This window comes from Balaenoptera ricei, chromosome 11 (assembly GCF_028023285.1).
Source record: "Balaenoptera ricei isolate mBalRic1 chromosome 11, mBalRic1.hap2, whole genome shotgun sequence".
NCBI classification, from domain to species: domain Eukaryota; kingdom Metazoa; phylum Chordata; class Mammalia; order Artiodactyla; family Balaenopteridae; genus Balaenoptera; species Balaenoptera ricei.
Window position 1 is genome coordinate 79,190,701 of NC_082649.1, and position 18,206 is coordinate 79,208,906.

The following is an 18,206-nucleotide window of genomic DNA, read 5'->3' on the forward strand; positions in this document are numbered from 1 at the left end:
GAGCTGAACACAGTATAAATGCAGGGCAGGGTGCTGTGTGTCTGAATTAAAGGTGGGAGTTCATAATATCTGCAGTGAGTAGTATTGATAGGCAACCTGGATAATATCAGTTTAAAAAAACAGGGCTTCCCTGGTGGCACAGTGGTTGAGAGTCTGCCTGCCAGTGCAGGGGACACGGGTTCGAGCCCTGGTCTGGGAAGATCCCGCATGGCGCGGAGCAACTGGGCCCGTGAGCCACAACTACTGAGCCTGCGTGTCTGGAGCCTGTGCTCTGCCAACAAGAGAGGCCGCGATAGTGAGAGGCCCGCGCACCGCGATGAAGAGTGGCCCCCACTTGCTGCAACTAGAGAAAGCCCTCGCACAGAAACGAAGACCCAACACAGCCATAAATAAATAAATAATTTTTTTAAAAAAACAAAAAAAAAACACACACATATCATTGTACTATAGTTTTGTAAGATGTGACCATTTGGGGAAACTGGATAAAGGAGACTCAGGACCTCTGTATTATTTCTTACAACTGCGTGTTGATCTACAGTTATCAGAAAGATTAAAAGTTTAATTTAAAAAAACCCCATATGTTGTGGGCCACATAGTCCATCTTTGTTACCGTCATTCATTTCATATCTCACTTTCATACCTAGATGCCAAAAAAAGTCATTTTTATTAAATCATTAATTTTTAAGCAACACCTATTTTTCTTCACCAAAGTCTTTTCTTGAACCTCGTACTTCTAGAACATAAATCCAGGAAGGAATATTTATTTTTTTCTGGTAGAAATTTACAGGTCACTTATCTGTAAAATAGACTGTCATTTGGATATCAAAATATGAATTTAGAAAGTTAATATTTAAAGCGGCCTGTTACATACGGACAGTAACTTTCCCATAAAACAGTTTTAATGTTCATATCTGTCTTAACCCCCGGAGAGAGCTATATATTTAATCTAGCATAATCAATAGAGCAAAGTGTTTGTACCTAGCCCACTTCTCGAAAGTTGTCTAAAATATCTTTACGAGACAGATAGCGTCTCTCTATTTCTTCCCGAAGAGCCATGACTGTCTACTGTGCCAGTTCTCATTTGATTTCATCGAAAGTTATTTCTCCCTCTTTCATTTTTGTAGAATGAAAAGATAATGCATTCATTAAGAACATTTCAAGATAATCTTGCTGTTCCTAGCATTAGCTTCTAGCTAAATGATCAAAGTTTAAGACTTAGATGGTGCTTCTGATATATGTTAATAAGCCGTGGTCTCCTATGAGTTTTAACTATTTGGAGGGTGTTTTTGTGTTTTTTCACTACTTTTTCTTTTACCTTCCCCCCCACACCAAGGACGGATAGTAAATACATTTGCCATGATGCTTGTTACTTCCATTTTCACATTTTATATTGGTTTATTATATTTTTTCTTTGCCTACATTCTTTCTTATTTGTCTGCATATACCAGTGCCTGGCATAGACAGATTCAAGAAGTAGTTGGTAAATTAATAAAAGTAGATTGATGGTGCGAAAAGTCTGTGTAGGTAAGTAGGTCGGGAACCATGTCCTAATATGTTGCTCAGCCCATAAAATTCAGACAAGGATTAAGAGGCTGTTGCCTCTACTTTATTTTACCAGGTCCTTCAAACTTTTATGGTGAAGTGACACCATAAGAACCCACAGACTTAAACTAAGACAAGAACAACCTCATTGCAGGCTGATATGAAGAGAAAAATATAATTTTAACAACCTCAGTCATTTCCACATGCTACTTCCCTGAGTACATGACCCCAGCTCAGTACAAGAGGAGCATTTGGCCCTGCTGCTCTGCTCGCCCACAGGGCAAGGCTCCCCTGGGCCAAGCAAGTGTGTGACCGTGAAAGGCACTCTGCGTTCTGTGGGTCACTGCAGTTACAGCTCAAACTAACGGCTGCCCCCGTGCTGCCCTGCAGAAGCAGTGTTCTGGTCCAAGGTTGGTGGAGAAACTGATGCGAGCCTTACTGAGAGTCAGTACCACGCTGCCATTATGGGCTCCTTACAGAGTTTCCAGTGGTGATTTTCATGATGCTTGATTTCTCCCCAAATTCATGGACTTGCACGCTTAGCCCCCGCTCAAGAGGGCATTCCACAGTGCCAGCGTGATTGTCCAAGTGTCACATGCATGAAGAAAGCCTTTAGCAATCCTGAGATTGGTAAGGAAGTTTCTAGGAATTCTGTGTGTGTGCTTGTCTTCTTATCCCTGATTGTTTGGGCTTTCTCTGCTTTCGATTTCTATTCTGCTTCCATTCTTTCTGTTCTGTTGATGAGTATCTCTCCATGAGCTTTCACATTTTGCAGTTTCCTTCTCTCCCACCTTTCCTCTCACATCTCCGTGAATTTCCCCACCCCTGTAAACAAGGCTCTGACTCTTGCCTGTTGGTCTGTTTTCACTCCCAGCTCCTAGTTTTGGCCCCCTTCTCTCCCTTCTTCCTGTCTTCCTTAGAGGTGGCCGCAGATGAGAACCAGAGTTTGAAAAGTGTTTTTTCTTGCTCTATTTATGGAGTAGAGAGCCCGGTGCTGATGGTGAAAACCTGAGTATGTTCTCATTTCAATAAAACCTATACTCCTGATATATTGATGGGAAGGGCTTTTGGACAAGTGAAGTACACAATGATACCCCAAGTATATGTTCTTGGGGTTTCCAATTTTGCTTGATACCAAACCATTAAATTATTTTTATTCCATTACCCTCCCACCCCCTTGGAGTGATCTTAATGATGTGGGCACTGAAGATGGACCAGCATGGGGTCCTTTTTCCTGGATCACATTTTTTTCTTTAAGCTCTGAGTTTTGTTTATGCCACTAACGAATTGGTCATTTTGCTCGCAAAGAGGCTGCCAAGGTTTCTGATTAAAAGCATAGCATCAGCCAAGTAGACAGATGTTTGGAAACATCTGGGTGTTCAGCACCATTGACACTGGACATGCCCAACCCTGACTTCATAATACCCCACAGCCCTCTGGTTAGTTCAAGGTTGCCCAAAAAAGAAAATTTAAGTGTAATTAAAAAAAGATCTGTTCTGCTTTGGGGGGATGCTAAATGTGCTTTGGCTCTTTTTAAGTTTTTCCTATTTCAAATATCCAGATTCTTGGGTACTTTTCAGCCTGTTACTGTTCAGTCTTGCCTGAACCCTGGAATTCATGTCAGAGCTATTTCCCTGGGTCTCTCTTTGGCGAGACGCACTGCAAGCTCTGGTTCCTGTCCGCTAAGCTCCGCTTTCTTTCTCTTACCCCCATAGCCCCAGTCCCTGCGCTCGGGTGGTAGCGGCTATTTTCCGGGTAGACCTAATTTACCTAATTTACCAATTACAGAATGGGCAAACCAGCGCTATGTTACATAACCGGACTCAAAACTGAATTCACAATTTTGAATTTTGAGGGCAATTTTTGAAGCGTTCCTTTCTTTTTTAGGGCACAGAACCTTCTGCTAGGTTGTCATCTGTTGTATCTTATGTGATTAAAGGGTCAACTAATCCACTTTGTTCCTCTTGCTCAGTTTAGCGGTGAGTTAACCGAGACCCCGGATAATCCCATGACTTGGCGTCTCTTGGTTCTCTGAGGCTGCTCCGACTCACCTTGTCTGTCCACTGTCTCTTTGCTAGATGAATGCAGTAACCTCCTGACTTTGTTTCTCTCTTTTTTAAAAAATTTATTTATTACTTTATTTTTGGCTGCGTTGGGTCTTCATTGCTGTGTGGACTTTCTCTAGTTGTGGCGAGCGGGGGCTACTCTTTGTTGCGGTGCACGGGCTTCACATTTTGGTGGCTTCTCTTGTTGCGGAGCACGCGCTCTAGGCACGAGGGCTCAGTAGTTGTGGCTCGCGGGCTCTAGAGCGCAGGCTCAGTAGTTGTGGCGTGCGGGCTCAGTAGCTGTGGCTCGTGGGCTCTAGAGCACAGGCTCAGTAGTTGTGGCGCACTGGCTTAGTTGCTCCGCGGCATGTGGGATCTTCCCGGACCAGGGCTCGAACCCGTGTCCCCTGCATTGGCAGGTGGATTCTTAACCACTGCACCTCCAGGGAAGCCCCTTTGTTTCTACCAACCAATGTTGCTTTCCTTCCAGGCCTTTTCCATTTAGTAGCCACAGTAATCTTCTTATTTCCGTAATCTGATCATGTCTGTGCGTCTCCCCCTCTTTCTTTCTTGTTCTCTCTCAACCATATCGAGGACCTCTCACTTCTCTGCAGAACTCAGGCAGACTCCTCGCTGTCCCTGCTTTGCTGTCTGGCCTCTATGGCACACCCTGCTCTGTGGGCACCAGTCACCCTGGCTTCCTCCACACAGGGCCTTTGCATGAGCTTTTCCACCTGCTGTGCTCCCCTCTCTTCAGCACTTTTACAACACAGCTCACCTCTCACCTCATCAGTCCTTGTTTTGAAACCTCCTTCCCTTCTCTAGTCTGGGGTTGGATGCTCACCTCTTACCACCTGTCCCACTTGCAGGGTTGCTTCTGTCATCTCTTTAGTTGCTGGGGCCTGTCTTTCCCACCAACTGTACACTCCATGAAGGCAGGAGCTAATGTCTCATTTACTTACCTTTTCTTCCCCAGTAGTTACTTGGTAAATTATTTGAAAAAATAAATGGTAGTGCCTACAGGAACGTTAGTAGAAGCCTAGAACTAGAGCCTGTGTGTCTTGACTTCCAGACCAGAGCATTTCCCTTTTCACCAGGAGCCTGAAAGCATTACCTGATGGACACTGGAACTGTGAGTGGTCTGGAGGTCTCACCATTAACAATCCAATAATGGGAGTCTTTTCCCATCTTGTAGTGTTAAAAATGGGTCGGGAAGTGGTGGAGGTAAGACAGTAACGGGCTTATTTTCCTTCTCATCCATTTTTTTGTTTAACTTTTGGCATCTGCTGCTGTTTACTCAGATTTTAGTGTGAACATTTGCTTTAGGCCAGCATTATTTAGACACATCGAGTTTAATTTATAAACAGTGTGTGGATGTCCTGTGAAGAATACAGTGAATGCCTGGTACTCAGTCATCCTGTCAAGCTCAGGAGGGCAGGAACTCCTTATCCATGGTGTGACTCCTACCTGCCCCCCTGCCCCTCTGCCCCTGTGTAGAGCATTTTTGCATTTTGGGGGGCCCTGGGCACAGGGGGAATCTGTGAAAGCTGTGGATCCTCTCCCTAGGATAACTTTTATAAACAGCACTTACATAATGCCATCTATTTTTTAACCATAAGTTTCAGGTATACAGCATTATAATTTGACATCTGTATACACTACAGAGTTATCACCACCGCAAGACTGTCTACTGTCAGTCACCGTACAGTTGATCCCTTTCACCCATTTTACCCACCCCTCAAACCCCTTCCCCTCTGGTAACCACTCATCTGATCTCTGTATCTGTGAGTTTGTTTTTGTTTTATTTTGTTCATTTGTTTTGTTTTTTTAGACTCCACATACAAATGAAATCATACTTATTTGTCTTTCTCCTTCTGGCTTATTTCACTTAGCCTAATACCTTCAAGGCCCATTCATGTTGTTGCAGATAGCAGGATTTCATTCTGTTTATCGCTGAGTAGTATACCATGGTGTATACATATACCACATCTTCTTTATCCATTCATCTATCTATAAACACTTATGTGGTTTCCATATCTTGTCTATTTTAATAATGCTGCAATAAACATAGGGATGCATATATCTTTTCAAATTAGTTTTCATGTGCTTTGGATAAATACCCAAGTGGAATAGCTGGGTGATACGGTAGTTCTAGTTTTATTTATTCTTACTGTTTTCCGTAGTGGAAAAATTCCCGCCCACAGTGTATAAGGGTTCCCTTTTTTCCACACCCTTGCCAATGCTTATAGCCATTCTGACAGGTGTGAGGTGATATCTCATTGTGGTTTTGATTTGCATTTTCCTATTAATTAGTGATGTTGAACATCTTTTCATGTGCCTGTTGCCCATCTGTATGTCTTCTTTGGAAAAATGTCTATTTAGATCCTCTGCCCAATTTTCAATGGGAATTTTTGGTTTTTTGTTGTTGCTGAGTTGTATGAATTCTTTTGTATTTTGGATGTTAACCCCTTACTAGATATGTGAATTGCAAATATTTTTTCCCATTCAGTAGGTTGGTTGCCTTTTTGTTAAGGCAAAAGGCCTTAAAAGGCCTTGATGTTTTCCTTTACTGTGCAGAAGCTTTTTAGTTTGAGGTAGTCAGTCCCATTTGTTTATTTTTGCTTTTGTTTTTCTTGCTTTTGGAGTCATACCACAAAAGCATCAACAAGACCCATATCAAAGAGCTTACTGCCTATGTTTTCTTCTAGGAATTTTGTGGTTTCACGTCTTACATTCAAGTCTTTAATTCATTTTGAGTTAATTCTTGTGTATAATATAAGATAGTAGTCTAGTTTCATTCTTTTGCATGTGACTGTCCAGTTTTCCCAACACTATTTATTGAAAAGATTGTCCTCATTCCATTGTACGCTCTTTGCTCCTTTGTTGTAAATTAATTGTCCACATATGTGTGGGTTTATTTCTGGGCTTTTACAGTGCCATCTTCCTGCTATAATGTGGTGAATGAGTTACTGTTCTGGGCATTCTTCATGTGTCAACCCTTGTGATCTCATAACAAACTTGTGAAGTTGCTGTTGTATTATTCCAGTTTCACAGAGTAGGAACTGAAGCACCCAGAAATGCAGTAACTTTCTCACAACTGATAGTGACAGATCTAGGGCTCAAATTCCGACCCAGCTGGCTCCAGAGTCCGACTTCGTTTATGCACCCATGCTCAGAATTTTACTTCCTGTATCAGGAGGATGTAGACCCCGAAGTCTGTGGGTGGCTACTGCTATGGACTTTGGACTCCAGGTTAAAAACCCTGAATTTGAAGCTCCCAGTTTCTTCCACATCCTCCACCATTCTGCTTTAATTTAATCACAATCCATATTAGCAGTTGAACAACCAGAGGGGCCTCATTCTAGACAGTCCACTCCTAGGTACCTTTCCTGCCTTCTCCTCCTGGCCCATCTTTCTCCAGTCTTTAGCTGTTGTTTGCTACCTTCCTAAATGTCACCTTATCCAGATTCACTCTTAGTGCTACTGTTTTAAAATTTAAATTGAAATGTATTTATTCATTATTATCATAGTATCGTTCACTTATTGTTTTTCTTTCAGTTGATGCACTTGATTTTAATTAAATGAATTGATTTTAAAACAAAACGTTTTATCAACACCTTAATGCAAAACCCTGTGCATTTGACAAGGATAGACTTATATAAAAAATTATGTCTGTAATCTGTGAAAATAAATCAAAGGTACCAACGTTATTAAGTTCTAGCTTACATATTTACTTTTCGGTAAAGCGGGAAATGAATGAGTATCATTGAAAGGTGGAGGGCATATTAGCATCAAACTGGGATTTTCTTTTCACTGATGTGACTGAAAGAATAGAAATAATGGAAATCTGTTTTTTACTCAGCGTCTTAGTAAATTCAGAGCAGCCACTCAACACTTAACATCTCAAGTATTTGGGCCACACCTACCTTTGCTGTTTATTGTCCCTGCTCAAGGACACATTTTGTTTTGTGGGAAAGACAATATTGCTTTAAAATGGAACTCTGGGGACTTCCCTGGTGGCGCGGTGGTTAAGAATCTGCCTGCCAATGCAGGGGACACAGGTTCGTGCCCTGGTCCGGGAAGATCCCACTTGCCTCGGAGCAACTAAGCCTGTGCGCCACAACTACTGAGCCTGCGCTCTAGAGCCTGCAAGTCACAACTACTGAGCCCGCGCGCTTAGAGCCCGTGCTCCGCAACAAGAGAAGCCATTGCAATGAGAAGCCCGCGCACCGCAATGAAGAATAGCCCCCGCGTGCCGCAAGTAGAGAAAGCCCACGCGCAGCAACGAAGACCCAATGCGGCCAAATATAAATAAATAAATAAGTAAATTTAAAAAAAATTTTTTTTAATAAATAAATAAAATAGAACTCCGTCTGAAGACGGAGAGTGGCACCTGTGTGGTTACCTTTCTGTGCTGCCGCATGAACTCCGACCGCGTCTCTAGAAATGATTGGTAGTTGGACAATGACCCGCGTTGACGGTGCACTTGCGGAATTTCTGGCACTGGGTTAAGTGCTTTCCGCGTGCGATTTCCTTCAGGCGTCACAACAGTCTCACCAGGTAGGCACTGTTATCGCCATTTGAATCATGATGGAAACCAAGACACAGAGAAGTCAGGTAACTTGCCCAAGGTCACCCCACTGTTAAGTGGCAGAATGAGATTCTAACCCAGGTCCGTCCATCCCGTGAGCTCATGGCCCTTCCTACATTCTGTGCTCCGCAGCGGCTACCTTTGGTACATCTTGTTGTGAAACAGAGCGGTGTTATCCGTGATCATCAGAAAAGTGTTGCATGGTGGCTGGGCAAGTTCTCTCTTTCCAGTGTTATATGTAAACAAAAATTTACGCCGCTTTCGGAAGGTGGGGGCAGTACGTGCATGTAGTGTGCTGTGTGCGCTAGTGAGAAATACTGTAAAATGAAAAATGAGATTAGTGTTTCAGGTTGTACAGTTCCCTAATTATGCTTTTAATTATTCATGTAAAAGAAGTAAAATGACCCCTGACAGAGACATAAATGATTTAGGTAAAATCAAATATTTATAAGATGCTGCAGGAGTCCCTGGATGATTGTAACACATGCGCTCAAAATTCTTTGCCTTCACCCTTTGGATGCACAATGTTATGGATAGAATCTGTAACCAGCTGAGAGTAATCAACAGTGTTAAAGACAATACTGAGCTAATTCATAGGTATTTGGACTTTGGAACATTGGTTTAACACAATAGTTTGTCTTCTAAAATATATTGTATTCTAGGGATCACCAAATGACAACCCCTCCTGCTAGTTCTTATGTTTTTTAATGGTTGGAAAAAAATCAAAAGGAGAATATTCCATGACCTGTGAAAATTATATGCGAATTTTAGTGTGGATAACTAAAGTTTTATCGGAATATAGCCTCACCCATTCATTTACATATTGTGTTTGGCTGCTTCTGGGCTACTAAGACTAAGTTAAGTGGTTACAGCAAGGGCCATAGGACCCACAAAGCCTTAAATATTTACTGTCTCACCTTTTACAGAAAAATTTTGCCAAGCCTTCTTCTAAACCATGCCTAGCACACAGTAAAGGAACATGTCGTAGCATGTTCAATCAGCATAAGAAACACTTGCTTTTATTTCATTTTAGCCTTTAATTCTCTGTCCCACTAATTGAATGTTTACTGTATATTTTTCAGAAGTTGAGAGAAAACTGCCTTTTGAATGCAGCGAAAAGGGATTATTACAAGCAGGGTTCCGTCACTGGCTTTTTTTTTTTTTTTTTAACATCTTTATTGGAGTATAGTTTCTTTACAATGGTGTGTTAGTTTCTGCTTTATAACGAAGTGAATCAGCTATACATATGTATATATATATATATCCCCATATCTCCTCCCTCTTGCATCTCCCTCCCTCCCACCCTCCCTATCCCACCCCTCTAGGTGGTCACAAAGCACCAAGAGCTGATCCCCCTGTGCTATGCGGCTGCTTCCCACTGGCTATGCTTCCCTTTTTACAGAGAAGTGCTGAAACTAATTGCACTTGTTTTAGAAATGGGTCATTAGTCTAGTCCCTATCTTTTATGGAGACCTAATTTTCATGCAGGATTTCTCTCTAAGGCTTGAACTGGCATCTCTTTAGGAAGAGGAGACAATGAGGATATGAAAGCTTTTCCCTGCCTTAAATGAGCTTAGCTTCCGATCACAGGCCATTTAGTATGTTGGTTGGAGCGTTATGCGTATTCAGCAGCCAATAAGTGTTTGTTAAATGAATGAATGAATTCACTTTAGACAACAACAAAAAAGGGGGGTGGAATGTATGACATGAAATAAAATCTCTTTTTCATCCACTTGGATATTACATTCCTTTTGGAAAAATAATTTTTCTGGTAGTATAAGTCCAAGTTATTTGTTCTTGATTTCTCTTTTCCATGTTTCAAGGAAGAGAGATGTGATTTTGAAATTTAGGGTTTGAATTGATTGAGGTTTTCTATGTTAAAGACTTCTTATGTGTTCTTCCAGATGGGCTAAGCAAAATTTTCTTATGCTTAGAATTAAAAGAAATAGTAAAGTAAATGTACTTATCTGCAGTTATTTGAGTGACTTAATGAGTAGAATTTTCACTATACTTTCCTGGACACCATTATCAAATGTGAAGACATTTCCCAATCCCAGCTGTCTTCCCACTGTTATTTCCTTTATATTGGTAGAACCTGCAAATTTTATTTCCTGACACCTTGCTTAAGTTTTCTGATCAAGAAAACATGTCTTCTGCTTCTGATGTATATATATTTCCCATCTCATTCCAGACCTTGAATCTTGGGATAGCCCCAGGAATCAGTGTTTAAAAATGAAAAATAATTTTGATCATCAAGCAGAATTAGGAGACCCTGCTTCAGAGCTATCATTGTCTGTTTTTTTGTTTGTTTCTTTGTTTTTCCAACTGTGAAATGGATAAGAAATTCTGAGACCATTCTCTGGGAATTTTCATGAGTTAGAGTCAGCTGGCTCTTGAGAGCATTCTGCAGCTAGAACGTGCTAATTTATTCAGACTAATGTTTTTGACTTGCTTTCTAACAGGTATATGGGAAATAATTCCCATCATGTAATCATGAACTTTATTTGAAGCAATAGGAGAAATCTTTCAAGTGTGGTTTTGAAACTCATTGTTGTTTCCCTTCTGCTTTACACAGTTGCCATCCTTCTGAAAGACGACTATTTTGTCAGCGGTGCTGGCCTGCCTGGCAGATTCAAAGCTGAGAAGGTGGAATTTCATTGGGGCCACAGCAATGGTTCTGCAGGCTCTGAACACAGCATCAACGGCAGGCGGTTCCCTGTGGAGGTGAGAGAAACTTGAGATGTCAGGGGCAGCTGTGCTTTGGGTCTTGACATTAAAGAGATGCTTTGTCTTTACCCCCAGTCGTCTCTGCAAATCAAACTTGTACTGTCCCTGCCTTTGTCTCTGGAAATCTTTTATATACAGCATGACAGCTGGATAGCCATCCTCAAGTTCCTCATCTTTGTTTAACTGGTGAAGCATGTAGAAGTCGTGGACGTCGTGGTTTGAGTAGACTCACCCCTGGTAGATGATTTCGGACCCTTGGTTTCATTTGACATGGCTTCTTTGCCCTGTCCTTTTCTGAAACCCTGCTTTCCAAAGTGAAATTCTGTACGAAACTCTGGCCACTTCGTTTTCACCCTTTAGAAAAGAGGAAAGGTAACTGATATGTGAAGAGGACTCAGAATCATCTCTCAGTAGGGAAGCTGCTTTAAGGTTTGTGTGCTGTCCACGCTGTTGAGAGGGAGGCTGTGGCCACTGGTCGTATGACTCACTGTTAACTTTGCGGGATCGACATTTTACCTCCTCTGAGTCAGTTTTCTCAAAGATCTGCGAAGAACGGGTGGTGCAGTAGGTCATGTGTATCTTTTTGGCGACTGAGGGAGGGAGCATGTTTCCAAACTCCTTTTTTAATCTGTGGTGGGGACAACGCATCTATTCCATTGCTAACCTTATTTTTATACCTTTAATCATGATCAGGATGTGAATATTCTTTCTTTGGGACAGACATATTTGTTGATTGTTTGGGTGCCCACGTGGTTAACTTTACAGGTTTGTAGAAGAACTGAGAGGGTTTGTACCCAAGCCTGTGGCTGTACTCAAACATGGAGTGACAACTCGTAGTGTTCTGTGACTTCAGTAAGTCATGACCTACTTGGGTCATCTGATGAGTACTTTCGATCCTCCTCCATAGGGAAAAATACATGTACGTACACACAGATTTGTGCATAATTTGTAGGGTTTCATCCCTCACCCTCACTCCTCAAGCCCGTTCATGGACCCTTTAGACAACCTTGAACCTTAGGTGAAAAATCCCTTTAAGAGGAGAAAGTCAATAGTATTTCTTTGTTTATAGATGCTTATATTCCCATATCGATTTGTTTCTTATCCATGATTGCCTGAGAAACCAGAGATCACCATTCTGAGAAAGCGCTGCGTATTTTTTTCTTGTTGAGCTGACAAATTCACAGTATCAAGAATTCTTCCCATATTAGGATTCCTCTATCCGTGGGACTTCCTGTCCTAGTCACATTAAAGTTTCTACTTAATGGGCTCTCTTTCTCCTTTTATGTTGAATGAATCATTTCTTAGAAATCTTAGCTTGATTTGTACTTGGAAAACTTGATTCCTAGAAGCCAAGTTGATCAGATTTTTAAGTTTGGGGTTTCTCTTTTGCTCCTGCTGGCCAGTTCCCATTGGCAGTGTCGCTGAAGGGAAAATTTGTGCCTAGCTAGCTTTGCTCTAAAGCTTCTTTATCCTAGAAATGGGTTGCCATTTGTTTAGTTAATGTTGTTCCAGACAAAAGACCTGTGCTTGAAAGTTTGAAAACTTAATTTGGCAGCTGCCTTGGAAAAGAAAAACTCTGGAGGAAGGAACTGGGAACTTCTGCCTCATTCCTAATCACAGCCCCTAAAGCCTGTCTCCTCCTCCTATTTGAGTCTGAAAAAGTGAATAGACTAGATGCATATTCTTTTGAAAACTTATTACTTTAAATGCATTTTTTTTTTTTTTTACTCAAAGAGGGCCATGAAATTCAGAAACTAATTAGAAATGGCAGCTACAATGCCCAGACTTTTTTTTTTTTAACAAAGCAGTTTTTAAAATTTTATTTATTTATTTATTTATTTATTTATTTATTTATGACTGCGTTGGGTCTTCGTTTCTGTGCGAGGGCTTTCTCTAGTTGTGGCGAGCAGGGGCCACTCTTCATCGCGGTGCGCGGGCCTCTCACTGTCGCGGCCTCTCTTGTTGCGGAGCACAGGCTCCAGACGCGCAGGCTCAGTAGTTGTGGCTCACGGGCCTAGTTGCTCCGCGGCATGTGGGATCTTCCCAGACCAGGGCTCGAACCCGTGTCCCCTGCATTAGCAGGCAGATTCTCAACCACTGCGCCACCAGGGAAGCCCCCAGACTTATTTTTGACCAAGCTATTTGAATTTATTTCTTCTAAGTCATATGTCAGATGGTAAGGCTGCCTATATTAATTGGGTGCTTCTTTGAAGCCCATCTGGTTCATAGCTTGTTGTTTTTTTTTTCTAATGTGATAAACATGTTAAATTACTTAGTGGTTGTATTTGGAGGAACTTGAATTTCAGAGATCAAAGGTAACGGGATCAAATTTAACTTTAAAATATGCACAGAAAAGTTGCTCACTTTTGCGCAAGACATGTCTGTGATATGTTAAATTGTTTTATTTGAGTTCTTTATTAACACCAGCTCTCCCTGAGATTTTTACATTGTTTGAACATCTCAGACTTGGTTTATGTCTTTCCACATAACTACACTGCTTTTCAAGAAATTAAAATGAAAGTGAGAAAATTATAATGTACCATGTAGTAATTTATCAGCATTGGGGACATTATTTATTTTATATAGAGTCAGAGAAGAGTCATTGTGGAAGATTGGGTTGGGATTGGTAGAATACAGCATTGGTTCTCAACTAAAGACAGTATCCTCCCCCTCAGAGGACATTAGGTGTTTTCTGGGGACGTTTCTGATTGTCACTGTTGTGGGCATTGATATGCTACCAGCATCTAGTGGATAGAGGCCAGGGATGAAGCTCAACATCCCAATTCCTAGGACAGCCCCACCACAAAGAATTATCCAGCCAACATGTCACTATTGGGAGACTCTAGGGTAGAGAACGCAGTATGTTTAGTGAATCCAGCCTTCCTTTACTCATGTGGCATCATTTGAAGTAGATTTAAATAAAGAAGACTCATGGCAAAGTTGTTCCATCCTCTTGCAGCTTTTAGAGAGGAAATGTACCTTGCTTTATGGGTCAGAGCATTGCTGGTCCTGGTTCCTTTAGATTCCATTTGGGATAAAGTCACGACCTTGGGTATTTTACCAGTTTCCTCGGTGCTCCAGTGCTGCAGGTTGAATTTTAAGCATATGCCCCACAAGACTCTGGATCTGCTCCCTGAGGGTAAATTGCAACAAACCCAACTTTGTAGGTTTTGCTGCTTCCCAGGAATTCTTTGAGGTCATCTATAACAACTTTGTACACATTCAGAAATTAAACGTCTCCACACTTTCCTGGCTGAAATCCTGGACTCAGCCTTGTAGTTCCTATACTTAAAAACATCCAGTCTAATAGCAAAATAAATGTCCTTGTGAAAACGAAACAAAAGCCTTTCAATAGCAGCGTTCTTTACAGCTCAGTTAAAATTAGAAAAGAAAGTTGGAATCAGATGACAAGCCTAGAAGACTAGACCCACTTTGGATTCTCAGAGGCACTCACCTCTTATTATTCAGCTTTATCTCTTGTCTAGCAGCAAATTTTTCTTGAGTGCCTTCTGTCATGTGGGTGCTGGGTTACAAAGCTGAAGAAGAAAGAGAGTCCCACCCTCAAGATATTTATACTCTAGTCATGACACAGAAGTTGACCAAAGAGCCACATAAACAGCTGTGTAATATCAGTTGTGATATAGTCTCTGAAGGAGAGGGACATTTTGTCATGAGACAGAAGACCTTGGTGGAGACAGATATTTATTAAGAGGGAAAAGATTAATTGGAGCCTGCCCATAGAACAGGGGTGTGCAAAGGCCCTGAGACAGGTGATACTTGGTACATTTAAGGAGTAAAGAGAGATCAGTGGGGATTTTGATAGGTAGGATAATACCCCTCCCCCCAAAAATGTCCACTCACTAATTCCTGAAAATTGTGAATGTATTTATTACTTTACATGGCAAAAGGGACTTTGCAGATGTGATTAAGCATCCTTAAAGTCAAAAGGCTCAAAATATTCCTGTGATTAAAATAGTGGTCCTGTTTGAGTTCTTCTGTGGCCACTCCTCTTTGTATTATCTGTCCAACTACAGTTAACTGTGACGGCTTCTACCCTATCCTAAATATTCTCCCTACCCCACACAAATTCCCCGTTTTAAATAAGGGTTCATGTAACACTAATAGGAATTGAATCATACGGTATTTCCACTAATAACTGAAGTTGGAGGTAGTGCAAAGAGAAACCTCCAGATAAAACCCTCTGAGAGCTCCATTAAGGTAGAGGTTCATTGCATGCTTGTTGTCTGAGGTAATTAAAATCTTGTTTATTACAATAAGAGATCCAGGAGTTGTTGATTCAGACTTATTGGTGCTTTATGAGTTGAAGTCTTCAATAAGCTTAAATGATCCAAATTAATTGTGTGTGCCCTTTCCAGTGAAACTCACAGCTGGTTCATTTCAGCTCAGTTTAGAGCATCTTAGCAAGTGAGTAGAACAAAATACATTTTTCCTAATACATACCATGCACACACTACCATATGGTACAGGTCTGCAGTCCCTTAGCTGAGACCCTTGAGGCCAGATGTTTTAGAATTCGGAATCTTTTTTAGAAAGGCATGATGGTGCATATGCCATATATATTTACAGAAGACACACAGTGGGGTCTGGGACTATACCTCTTGAATGCATTCATATTTCTGCAGCGTGCGGATGAATATTCACACTAAGTGGGAAATATCAATATTCAACATAGCTTCACATCTCTCCACATCAGATTTTACTACTGAATTAGTTTTTGCACCATAAATATCAACAATAACAGAACACCTTTGATCTTGGAGGCTTTTGAGGTTTCATAGTCACTGATAAAGGATTTATGGACCTGTGTTTTAAAAACTGGGTCCGTAGTGTGGCACCGCTTCTTTATGTTCCAAAGAGCATAGGTTATTACCACCCATGACACAAGCACACTGAATTATTTGTCTCCCTGCTGGGCTGGATATGTCTGGGTACTACTCTCATCCGGCTCTCTGCTCTGTCCTGGTATTGTACAACATTCTTAGTCAAAGTTAAGGCTTGTCCAGGGGACAAGAAGTTGCTAGTGTTCGGCTGAACTTGTTCTGTGATTGGTTCCCATTGCGCATTCTGTTTGAGCCTGCAGTTGCCTTCAGTATCCACGTCTGTGGGTATGTTACCTTCACCTGCTCTGTATTCCCGCCTGTCTGTCCAGCCCCTACCTTCCTACCTAGAGTCAGACTAATGATTTGCTTTGCATTTTGTGAACTGGATCTTGGTTCTTCCAGTGCTTCTGTCACATTCCGGTTAGATGGTTGTCTTGCACTGGACCCCTAGGTTATGTCCAGGTGACCTGCATCTGCCTTCCTTCTCCCAGGTGAGCTTATGCACTTGTGACACACGCAGAGGCCTCACCCCATGTCACCCTCTCTCCACTCATGCAAGCATGGCAGGTACTGCGCAACTCGGATGTGGACCAATCCAGCCAGGGATCGAGCTGCCACATTGAGTCCTGGCTTCAGTCGAGTGACATTCTAGAACAGGACTAAGGGGGCTGAGTGCAGTTTGCCTGGAGCTCTTTCGTGTATCCCCGCTTTTCTGCTGGAAATAAAGGTTGCCAAATGAAATGCCTTCTTGAAGATTTACTTTATGCATTGGCATACCAAAGGCTTTTAGAAGTCCTCCATTGAGGAGATCTGTTTGACTGTATTTAAATCAGTGTTTTTCCAAACTCACGTGACCAGTGTAAGTTAGCAACATCTCTCTTTTGGAAATGAGGTTCATAACTTTCTCCTTTCCTCCTTTAATCCATATTCCTTGTAAGAAATGGAGTCCTGTTCTAATAAGTGTTTTCAGAGAACACCAATCATGATTTGGATTTCCATTATTTTGAAAACTATAAAACCAAGAAGGCTTGTTCACAAAACAATTGTTTGGTGTCTCTGAACTCAATACTATCTTGCTTTGTCATTAGAGAAAACTAATTGAAGGAAGTCATTGTAATTGAAGGAAGATTGAGACATTTTCTATTAAAAATAACTTTTGCGGGCTTCCCTGGTGGCACAGCGGGTAAGAATCCACCTGCCAATGCAGGGGACACAGGTTCGAGCCCTGGTCCGGGAAGATCCCACATGCCACGGAGCAGCTGGGCCCGTGCGCCGCAACTACTGAGCCTGTGCTCTAGAGCCGCGAGCCACAACTACTGAGCCCGCGTGCCGCAACTACTGAAGCCCATGCGCCTAGAGCCCATGCTCCACAACAAGAGAAGCCACTGCAATGAGAAGCCCACGCACCACAAGGAAGAGTGGCCCCCGCTCGCCACAACTAGAGAAAGCCCGCGTGCAGCAACAAAGACCCAACGCAGCCAAAAATAAAATAAAATAAATTAAAAAAAAAAAAAAACTTTTGCAATATCACACTTTTTCTTTTGGCCTGCCTTGTACTTTATGTAAATTCCTTCAATTGTTACAGTTTCTCTGAAAAGTTGCTTTGTGCACAGAGAGTCCTAAGGCGGTGGAGCTCAAGACAGGGCCTGGTTTCCTTGTCCTGCCCACTCATGGAACATAGGAAATGTTAAAGAGATTGTTACCTGGTCCTCTAGTGTTGGCTATTCTGTGGTGTAGCCAACCGTGTTTTTCTCTAGAGGGTTCCATCAAATGGCAAAGGAATTGGTTGGAATTTAATTAATGACTTTATTGAAATAAAGATTCCATTTAAGAGCAGAAAGTTTCATCCTTAACTAGGGAAATATTTAATTTCCATCTGGCTGATTTTTGATGTGTATGTCCTGTGTTAATTAAGAAGAACATTTGAGGAGGCCCCAGTACTTAGAGTGTGCTCAGTGGAGAAGTGCGTGCCTGATTGTACAAAGCCAGAGAGCGGGTTTTGTGAGGCGGAAGCAGCCTTGGTCCCTTTGTGATGTCTGACGGTCCTCATCACACACAGTCATCCTGAGATGTGAACTTGGCTCAGGACTGTTTGATGGTGTGTCACCAACATGTGGGGTGCTGGTAACTGATTGGATCGTACTGAGAGTCTCAGATGAGCAGATGACACTCTCTGAAAAGAAACGTGGTTAAATTGGAGATATTCTCAATACAGAAACTTGAAGACCCCATGGGTGGGCGGGGGGGGCCTTGTATAACCAAAAGGCAGGCTTAGGGGGGCCGTGGTGGTGTTGGAGGGTGGTGCTGGTGTTACCGACTCAGGTTCTTGGACTCTTGGATGCATAGAAATTGATAAGAGGCCACGTGAGTACTTCAGGCAAGACTTTACTGGGACTCGTGCTGAGGGAGCCCAAGGAGGTCAGGCTGGTTCCTTAAATGGGGTGAGGGTTGGGGGCTGAT

The 18,206-nt window shown here is 42.0% G+C and overlaps 1 protein-coding gene across 5 annotated transcripts in view; it reads left to right on the plus strand.

Annotated features, from left to right (window-relative positions):
* Positions 1–18,206, plus strand: part of PTPRG (protein tyrosine phosphatase receptor type G) — a 726,426-nt gene that overhangs the window by 416,120 nt on the left and 292,100 nt on the right. For all 5 annotated transcript variants that reach the window (XM_059940105.1, XM_059940106.1, XM_059940107.1 and 2 more), the window contains one exon: positions 10,754–10,902. In XM_059940105.1, coding sequence (XP_059796088.1) covers positions 10,754–10,902 — 149 coding nt within the window. The remainder of the gene's footprint in view (positions 1–10,753; positions 10,903–18,206) is intronic.